Raw genomic sequence first — 10,860 nt, 5'->3', positions numbered from 1 at the left:
TCACAAATGAAATATTCTTTCAAATTTAAGCTCAAGACAACAATACTTTTTGAATGATAAAAAAAATCCGTCAAAAATGGCTAATGAAAATGTCGAAATTTGTCTGAAGAAAAAACAATCCCGCCCAGCTTGAGCTGAAAAAAACAACGATCACCATCGATGAATTATCGCGATTTTCTTTGCCACAAAAGCAAATTTTATATATTATTATCGCTAAGTTGGCTTCTTTTCAGCGATGAATCAGCAATAAAACCCTATCAAAATGAGCAAAAACAACTAGTGCTCCAAAAGGTGTTTGATCCCGCAACCGTCAGCTTTGCAAATTTGTATGCTACCTCAGCGGCATCAATCTTTAGATATCGTCATGTTAAAGTGTTTATCAGTTAAAACTCTCATCTGAAAGCTACTAGAATGAGTTAAAATTTCTTAAGTCTTAAAGATGATTTTCAAAGGAGTCATTACTGAAATAGGGTGTAATTCGTCATAGGCGAAGGACGGAATGCGCCAAAGTAAAATTCGGCCAATCAGATTTCAGTAATCTAAAATTTGGATAGCGTGATAATCTGAGAGAAAGTAAATTTTTCCAGGGACTTAATATTGATATTGGCCGATTATAAAAACGGCAGAAATGTACAAACTTTTCAATTTGTCTTTGGTAGCCGCCGATTTCGAACAAATTTTATATTTCAAGGGTTTCGTTATGGAAGAAGCAAAATATTTCTTGATTTATTTCTTTTTAACTGAATGGCAATTGATTTTTTAAAACTGACTTTCGGTTAATTTTGTTTCCGGTCCTGCAGCCACGAGTTTTTCGTTCATTCGGTCCTTCGCGCATAAGAACAGCCCCCCTGAAATAGCTCTGAAAAATCGCAGGTTTAGCTATGCAAAAAACTGAATTATACATGAATCAGCGCTGGAAATAGCGATCACTGGGATACTACAGAAAAAGTGATGATTAACGGTTCAACCAGAAATTCCATTACTTTCGTTACGAAAGTTGGAACAATAAAAAGAGATGTATAAAGTGTTTTCTGTTCTTGGATTGAGTTTGAAACATAATTTAAGTCGTTACACATTTCCTCAAACTATCATTTTTAATAACAAATCAGCCCGAATCTTCCTTAAATTACACCAAATTGAACTTAAACTCGCGTGATTGCCATAGCAAATAAAGTGTTCATGTTTACAATAAGAAATAGCTTCCATGTGTTTTCAACTCTGTTCGAAGCTCCGCCTCCGCCTTTCATCTTTCTTCTTTTCTTGTTCCCCTTTTTCTTTTGTGGTTTAAAATTACCCTCTTGCTGGGATTCATTGTCGTCAGTTGCTAGCTGGCCTCCTAATTCCGAGTTTTCTTCAGTGCCATTTTCATCGTCTAAAATTTATATATTAAATTTAAAATACTAACGAATAATAGATTGTTTTTAGGCGAACACATAAACAAGTTTTAATTTACAATTCATTTTCAAGCTTGAGAGTTTCATTAGAACATGGCCCCTTTTAAAATGGTTCCAATAAAACCGAAAGATTTTCCAAAAATGGAGTGTTTTTTTCCGAAGTGATCAAAATTTGCCTGATGTTTTTTAGAGATTTTTTATATCATAGTTTAGGAGAGCACAAAGATACTAAACATTCAATTACAGCAAAAATGTAGATTCTTTTTTCGTTTCCCCACATTTTCCAACTTACTTTTCCAACTCAAATTTGGTTATCAAATCTGGTCGCCAAATTAATGTATTCCAGATATATTATTAATGCATGCATCATACCTTGTAAACCAATTCGTTCCTTTTGGGTGGGGGGGGGGGGGGTAGAGGAGCTGCAGTTGCCAAAATGTACTAAACGTATGCTAGCTTTTATTGTACCAAGGGTTAATACTTGGCTTAATTGTTAGGAATGCTTGCTTCCTGGGTTCAATGTTTGAATGTTACCTGTGCTCTACTTAACAATACTTCAAAGGAATCCCTTATAAAATTGATAAAAAGAGATTAGGTTAGTCGAGTTTTTGACCAATCGGAATGCAGCAAAATTAAAATTCTCAATAGAACTCTCCAGTGCTAATTTACAGTATCTACTAACAGAAGTGGAATTTCTTATATAGCTACCATAGAGGCAGGGGCGGACCTAGGATTTTCTCGAGGAGAAGGGGCGGATTTCCAAAAAAATTTCGAAAAATTTGTCGACTTTATTTTGTTTTAGGTCGACCAAAATGATTTTCCGACCTCTCCCAAAGCGCTACAAGGACCCTGAAAGACCCTGTTTTGGCCAAAAATTTTTCTCGGCACTATTTGGAAAATTTTCACCAAAAAATCGCGTTTTTTCGGCGCGCGCTCCCCTCTTAAAATTAGTATAAGTTGGCGCCAAAGGCGCCTTTAGAAAAAATTAAGTCAGATACCAAAAACTGATATCTCAAATAGTACAAAGGGGGACCCTTTGGGTCGGCAGGGGGTCGAATCCCTGAGGGAAGGCGTCCGCATACCCCCCCCCCCACCAAATCCGCCCCTGCATAGAGGGGATGAGGCGTGGTTGTTAAGTAGATAGCTTACCTGGGGTGCCTGGGAGTTTGCGCATGGCTCTGTTGTAGTGGTCCATGACGAAGGTGAGGATGACAGGGTGGTGTATTCTGGTGAAGCCACTGGGGCCATATGCACACTTGGGGGCCGCGTAGCCCATGGAAGACAGACCACACAAATACTTCCGCCCAGTCTTTCCTATAACATGCAACTACATGTATATTTCATTGCTTGAACATCAATTAGTTGAAGTATCAACCAGCCAAAAATTTTATGATTTATTTAAAATTTGAGTAGCAACTGTAACAATTACGCAACTAAAGCTGTGCTACAAAAACTACGTAACTTTCGGTTGTGGTTTGTGTCCAAAAAAAGGGGTCAAATATTGGTTCACTAGCCTTGCCACAGACACTCCAGTGGTCCCCCCGAGTCCCCCTGACAGATGTCCTTGTGCTCCCCCTCCGCATTCTTGCCCCCCGCACACAGCCGCAGTTCCTCGTACTCCTTCGAGTGGTGGTTGAACTGGTCTGTTATACATGTGTCTTCCTTGATCAACATGTCCACCTCCTAAAAAGCCAGAAATCACGTTTTTTTTAAGAAAAAGAAAAGAACGCCTTTTTTGGGTATTTTGTGGTGTACGGCCCAAAATTGCTAGGTGATTAATTAGGTTTGTCGGCATTTATTTTATGTGCTAAACATTGTTCATAACAACGGAATAAAGTTAATTTATGTTAGTAAAAAGAACAAACTTATGTTGGTAAAAATAATAGGAAAACTAAATATTTTTGACAGAATTATTTCTATTAAGCGATGGCGTAGCTCATCTAGTGTCGGCAAACTTTCCGGTGATGTTTGGGCCAATGATTGCAATAAAAACCGCGGATTATAGAGGATGAAAAACTTCAAGTAGTTTGCAAAGCAAGTAGGCTGTGGTTGTGAAGGGAGATGGTAAGAAATTATAATCGGAATGAAAATTTCTGTGACGATCATCATTGGGAACTCTGTTAAGTTATCGAGAACGGAAATATGAGTAACTTAGAGTTTACTAAAATATTTAATACAAGGGATTGGAAAATTGAATTATCCAATTGGTCAGAATTTAGCTTTTTTATGTTAATTGGATTTGATGCGGTTTTACGGCTTATACAGCAGGTGATTGATTTAGATTAGATACATGCAAGGTAAAAGATATTGCAAAACTTTTGAAACTAATGACCAGTTGTAAGCCCACTTTTCCAAGAAAGGATGGAATGTTTGTGGTGTTTTTCTTGAGACAAATTTCGGCTCCTTTCCACTTTCTCACCCGTTTGTAAAATTACTTTTAAAATTTTTTTCTCAAAAAAAAAATTGTCCATACAGCAATTTGCATGTAAACGTAATAAATGTAAAAATGCATTCACTTGTTCATGTCGACACGTTTTAATGCAATTTAGAACATCGAAATTCATTTTGAATAAGCTTTCGTAAGTTGAATTGCAGAAACAATCAAAGGGGGAATGGAAGAGAATCCAAATTTTAACTTTTTGATAGCCGTTCTTGAAGGGAGCTTTTATATCTTTAATAATTATGAACAATTATTATAATAATAACAAAAATGCTCAAGTATCTGGACATTAGTTGGGCACTAGAAGGATAGTTGGGTGTACTTGAAAAGTCAAATTTCAAGAGAAGGTTTGAAATTATTACAAGACTGCTCCTATCAGGGCAAAGCCCTGAATGTTCCGACTGCCTTTTAAGGTTTATGGAGCAGCAGTAATAGCATAAAAAATGAAATGAAATAAAATCAAATGAAATTTTTTTTTCTAAAATTTGAAATTTTTTATGAAAATCATCCCCCCACACGCCATATAAAATACAAAAAGAGAGATTTCGTTCCTTGTAACAAATCAATTATGGCAAATAAGCTTCGTTCAACAAATTTGGAACGATTTATAAGACGGATTAAATCTCCGCTCACGCGTTAATAGCGCGAATTATATCGCGCGTTAATTGTCCCAAATTGCTCAAAATGACCAAAATGGCAATCGTTAAACCCTCATAACTCTACGAAAAATAATCACAGGTGAAATACCTTTTCAAATATGAGCTCAGGACAACAATATCTTTCAAAAATTCTGTCAAAAATGGCTAGTTAAACAGTTGAAAATTGTCTGAAGAAAAAAAGCCCACCCCGAGCACAAATATTCCGTTACTTTCGTACCGAAAGTCGGAACAATAATTATTAATAACTAACAAGACTGCTCGTATTAGGGCGAAGCCCTGAATGTTCCGACTGCATTTTAAGGTTTACATAATACATAAAAAATAAATACATAATACATAAATACATAGCAGTAATACATAAAAAAAAAACAAATGAAAAAAAAATAAAATAAATTTTTTTTTCTAAAATTTGAATTTTTTTTAATGAAAATCATCCCCCCACACGCCATAAAAAGTACAAACAGACTGCTCGTATCAGGGTGAAGCCCTGAATGTTCCGACTGCCTTTTAAGGTTTTATGGTGCAGTAATAACATTTAAAAAAATAAATTTCATAAAACAAAATGAAATTTTTTTTCTTCTAAAATTTGATTTTTTTTAAATCATCCCCCCACACGCCATATAAAGTACAAAAAGTTAGATTTCGCTCCTTGTAACAAATCAATAATGGCAAATAAGCTTCGTTCAACCAATTTGAAACGGTTTATACGACGGATTAAATTGCGCGTTAATTGTCCCAAATTGGTCAAAATGGCCATAATGGCAATCTTTAAACCCTCATAACTTTATGAAAAATAATCACAGGTGAAATATATTTTCAAATATAAGCTCAGGACAACAATATCTTTCAAAAATCTCATCAAAAGTGGCTAGTTAAAAAGTCGAAATTTGTCTGAAGAAAAAAAAACCTACCCCGAGCACAATTATTCCGTTACTTTTGTATCGAAAGTCGGAACAATAACAAGAACTACACAACTGAGAAGTGACCTGCATGATGGTTGGTTTGTAGTTTTGGGAGTCCTCTCCAGGAATGCACAGTCTGCCCTCCAACTTCTTCTTATTTGAGCCACATGCTTTGCCCCACCCCACCGCAGACACTGGGTCTCCATAGTGGGGCTTCTGTGAGGCAATATTACTTGAAGTTTCATTTCTTATTGTTATACTAAGTTATAATAATAATAATAATAATGGGCTCTTTTTTATTTTCCCCTAACCTGTGAGTTTTTACCAGTTAAACTTTTGTTTGCAAGATTTGATCGTTTTGAAAACTGGCAGGCTAATTAAGTAGCTAATGAAAAACATTTTCAGTCTTCATACCTATCTCAGTAAGACCACTCGTTACACCAGAAGATTGATGCCTGTGTGAGGTGGAGGCGGGCGGGGGGGGGGGGGTGTCGTTGAGTTTGAGAAAAAATAATAAAGGAAAAAGGATCACTAGTTTGTTAATAATTTAGAAAATTTATTCAAAAAGTTGCATGCTGAAAGAAAACCAAAAGGATCAGTTAGCTGAATATGCCAATTTGAGTTTGGGAATAATTTTATAAACGCTTTTTCACTACTTCTTTGAGCTTTCAGTGCATATATATTCCACTCCGAAATTCCTGAAACCCAGCAAAAGATTAAGATTCCGTTCTGCTTTTGACACACATTATGATGCTTTTCTTCTCTGCTTTTAATTAAGACCATTTATCCACAACGGAAAGGACCAATACACGAGCTGTTCAGCTCATCACGGAGAACTGCAGTTGAGACCCAGCTATTTTGATAATGGGTTTGACTTAGCTTGAATAAGTACCCTGAACGTGGGTAAATAAAATTTCTCTAAAAAAATAAAAAGTTAGAAATAGTAATACCTGATTGGAGTTCTTGGGAAGGTCAATCTTGTTGACTTTGTCGTTGAAGTAGACAGCCTTTGGTAGGTAAATAACAGCCACATCTGCATTGGGGTTGCTATGTTTCCTCGCATGCTGATACAGGTCGAATGCGATGGAGCCTTCGCTGTCCAGTTTGTTCGCTTTACCCACCAGAACATAGCCAGTTCCCTCCAGTTCCAAAGAGGTGTTTTTCGAATCAAAGAAGCAATGTCTGGCAGAGATCACTGAAAAGGTGGCCATTCATTTAACAATTATTAGCGTTCTGAGGGGAGCGACGGGGTATGAAACCCTTTCTCACTCAATTCTACTTAACAAAGTTTCTAAAAGTCCTCATCTTAGTAGTTTTCTCCAACAATAACTTTTAATAGACCAAACTCAAAGTTTTTCCGAAGGCGCCTTTGACGCTGTTATACACTTAAAGCAAGAGGGAGCGTGCATCCAAAAACATGATAACATCCTGCCTTGCTATCACTTTCTTTATACTAAACACTTTGCGGAGTTACTGGAAAAATATTGGACAGTATTTTGACGATTGCTTGCGTTCAAAATAACACTAAGACCTGGTTTTGTTTTAAAAACGTCATCGAAGCGTTTTTGTAGTTTTAGTGGTAAAGTTTTATGGGGCGATGGAGAGAATTAGCGGTAATTTTGAATACCATTGACAGCGCTGGATGAATGATACGATTGTTTCAAAGGTGATCAACTGAGCGCAATTAATTGATATACTTTTTATGCGTGAAAAAAAGAACTTTTTATGGCTAAAGTAACTTTTTAGCCTTTGACCATGAGTGTACAAGGTTCCGTTAACGTTTGGGTGCGGTCGTGTATACCTTAACAGGGAAGTTTTATTTGTTTTAGGATACGGCGTTACGTTGGAATGGAAGTGTTTAGGGTCACAGCGGCATGCGGGCAAAAAACGACGAATCGAGCATTTTTTTAAAAATTTTTACCAACTAATAGAAAAAACCGAAGTAGGGAGTCACTAATAAAACATGTTCGACTCGATTGACGGTATCAACAATCAAATAGGAGAATAGGAAAAAATGTTTTTTTTTTGGTTTTGATCCAGCTTCGATCAAAAGAAAAAAAACTCTGTCTGGGAAAAGTTGGTATATTTTTTTCTAATTTTTTTTTTGAAAACAGTAACTAAAACTTTTTAGGAAATTTTTTTTGACACACAAAAGTTTTCGGATTCAAGCTCGACTGATGTATTAGGGTACATGGTTGTAACTGAACTGTTACAATTCTAGTACGGTTTTTTGTCAGTTTGCATTAAGTACATAGTATAAGTTATTATAGCCTTTATTATCAAAAAAATTTGCACTTTTATGAGTAAAATATAACACAAAATGATAGCTGAACTTTAATTGCAAAATTTCAGGTTCGGTCTTACAAATTTTTGCAGGGACAAAAAGTTCACCGGGTTTTAGACCAAATATCCACCAAGGTCCAAAAGGAATCACTGCATTTCGGCTTTCAGAGTTGCCGGCCCTCTGAGCAAACGGCCTTTTGGATTGTCGGCTTCCGAGTTATTGGACTGCTGAGTTTCAGTTTGTCGGCTGCTCACTGGGGTAGTTGGCAGTGGTACTTTTCAGGGCTACTTCAAATGGTTGCAAATTGAGTTCCTTAGCATGAACGGTGTCTTCTCTACAATGGCAACAACTGGACCATACTTAGTAAACCTTTCCGGATTTCCATTGATCAGCTTATTTGGCTTGTTTCGGTTATTTAGACCAAGTCATCTTTCGGCTAGTTCACGTATCGGTTTTGTTGCTTTTTCGGCCGGTTCAGCTTAGTAATAGTTCCCGCTCATCTGGTCTAGATCAGTTTCGGTATTCTGGTAAGAGCCAAATTGTTCATCAATTCGAGTAGTCGGATTTGAGGTTTTGCAAAAGTGTGAAAGCTCGGTTTTGGTTTGGTTTCAAATCGCACAAAATTTTTCTCCCGAGTCGCGTCATCAAAAAGTTTGCGTTATCAATTCAAACATTAACAGAATCGAATCAATACTCACTAAATGAAAAATGATTTAAACGGTAAGTGATTTTGCACAAAAATAGCAGCCTGTTTTCATAAGGACTCTACAAAACGCGGGCTCGTTCAGATTTTCAGGCAAAATTTTACAAAAGTAAGCTCTTTTTCAGTTTCCAACAGGAAAAAATATCTTTGACATGAGTTTTTTCACACAAACATTTTGGCTTTTTCCACTTTTACCCCACATTTCAAAATCATTTAAAAAAAACTAGTTTAACAAAAGGTAAGGAAAAAAAGAGCCCACAATTTTTGCCCTAGCACACTTGAAAACTGGGAGCACTAAAATTCAAGTGGGATGAAAGTACAAAAAGAACTTTTTTGAGATTACAAGCTTTCAAACCGTTTCAACTCCACCGCCACACGGGTTGAACAAAAATGTTTACCATACAATTCTCATAAATGGTAAATTTTTTTCATACAGTTTCATACAATTCAATACGTACAAAAAATTGTATGAAAACTCTTTAATAAACATTTTCCCATAAATGGAAATTGTATGATAGGTATTTTCTCCATAAACCAAAAAGTTGTTTTTTGTTTCTAAATTTACTTTCTGAAAAATTTTGGGTTGTTTTTGCAACCGAACATAAGTGCCAAAGAACTTGGTTACTCAAGCCATTATTATCGTATCCAGGACTAAGTTATGCACACAAAAAATTAAATTTTGCATGCAAAAAAAAATTTTTCGGAAAATCTTTGTTTGCGTGCAAAATTCGATTTGCGGTTGAAAAAAAAAAAACAAAAAATTGTGGGGAAAATTTTCAAAATTACTTAAAAAAAAATTTTTGTGTCGCCATCAAAAATGCTAGTCATACAATTTCCATATATGGAAATTGTATGGAAAGCATTTTTTTCAAAAAAATTATTTTAAATCAGTTTTTTTTGTCACCAGTCTGTTCAACTGTTCTCAAAAAGCCGCAAAAATGGTTTAATTTTTTTCTACTGTTTTTCGAAAGTGTATTCCTCAACACGCGCGAGGAATACCGGCAGCGGTATCTCACAGTCAAGTTGTGAGGTTTTCTAAGTCCGTTTGTTTTAGTCACATGACTAACTCGGGTCTTAACTGATGCTATTTTCATATTCTTTTTAATGTTAGTTTTTATATATTTTTGTAATTTCTACACATCTATTTCCATTCCGGTTTTACAGGTGCTTTGTTTTTTAGATTGGCTGATGATGACTTTTATGTCGAAAACGTTTCTGGAATTTATTTTATATTGATCTGCCGTTTTTACCACTGTATGAAAATTGTATGACAAATGTTTTCTCCATACACTTGATGTATGGATTTGTATGATAATGGTTTGGCTCTTTTCCAGTTTCCCCCCTTTCATTTTTTCTGAAATTCATTACATGAAAGTCTTTTTAAAACAATTTTTAATGTTATAAACTGCATTAAAACGTGTCAGCGCGAACAGCTGTACAAATTTTCACAACATTTCTAACATGAAAATTGCCGTGTGAACAATTTTTGAACATCTCTTTTTGTAATTTAACAAAGGGGGGAGGGGAAACTGGAAAAGAGCCAATGATTTTTGTTGTATGGAATTGTATGATAAGCATTTTCGGTGTATGCAGGTCAACCCGGGTATCTTTCAATTTCAATTTTTAAGAAGTATTTTACCGTCATAATGCTTCAGAGTTCCCATCCTTAATTAGACCACATTAAGATCTTCTACCACACCGTACAATCAAATTGAAACTTGCTGAGAGCTGCTTGTAAAATGTTCTATTCTGATTGGTTGAAAATTCGCAACCAGAATCAAGTTAACATCGTCCCCCCCCCCCCCCAAACGGCTTTGTGAAGAGGATGTTTACATGGCCCCTCGAAACAATTATAAAATAGATATTTAAAATATGGGGTGAAAAGTGGAAAAGAAGCAAGCATTCACCTAAGTTCCTCAGAAGAAGTGCTCCGCCACAGAACTTGACAAAATTTGTGCCTTTCAGCTCTCCATTTCAGCAACCAAAGGCATAACACATGTTTCCGGGTTACACTTTAAAAACATTGTCATTTGCTGAATGAAATATTTTTTTCTTTTAAAGGTCGTACAAAAAATAGCTTAAAAAAGATTTTTTAGCACGTAAAGGTTCTCATTTTTTGTAATGCATCAAATTATTTGTGTGTTTCTTCACGTAACAACACATATAAACCCGTCAAACTGTCATTTTGGTATCTTGGCGTGTCTAATATTCTGGGGGTTACAATTCCAAAAAAAAACTTTTCGGGCTCCTTTCCAGCCCCCTCTTTGATTCAATCTACAAAATCTATTTAAGAGGACTTTTTTGTTTTCAACGAACAAAAGTCTAAGAATAAAAGGTGTCTGCGAGCCGTTTTTCGAACAAGAGCCGGTTTTTGAATGGAAAGGAGCCGGTTTTTGAACAGTAACTTTTGGCAGAGTGGTGAAGAACCCAAAAAATTCTTTAGCAAAACAAAGAAAAATACAGACTAATAGGGCCACG

The 10,860-nt window shown here is 35.8% G+C and overlaps 1 protein-coding gene across 1 annotated transcript; it reads right to left on the bottom strand.

The window, feature by feature from the left end:
• Positions 1 to 1,142: 1,142 nt before the first annotated feature.
• LOC134851378 (trypsin-like) lies at positions 1,143 to 6,606 on the bottom strand. The gene is made up of 5 exons (XM_063867435.1): positions 6,346 to 6,606; positions 5,480 to 5,611; positions 2,909 to 3,077; positions 2,544 to 2,708; positions 1,143 to 1,372 (listed from the first exon to the last, which is right to left on the bottom strand). The coding sequence occupies exons 1-5, from the start codon at positions 6,604 to 6,606 to the stop codon at positions 1,143 to 1,145; spliced, it is 957 nt and encodes a 318-aa protein (XP_063723505.1).
• Positions 6,607 to 10,860: the final 4,254 nt, after the last annotated feature.

The sequence above is a fragment of the Symsagittifera roscoffensis genome, chromosome 7, assembly GCF_963678635.1.
Source record: "Symsagittifera roscoffensis chromosome 7, txSymRosc1.1, whole genome shotgun sequence".
Lineage (NCBI taxonomy): Eukaryota > Metazoa > Xenacoelomorpha > Acoela > Convolutidae > Symsagittifera > Symsagittifera roscoffensis.
Note: the sequence above shows the minus strand (reverse complement) of the source record. Positions and strands in the feature narration are given on the sequence as shown.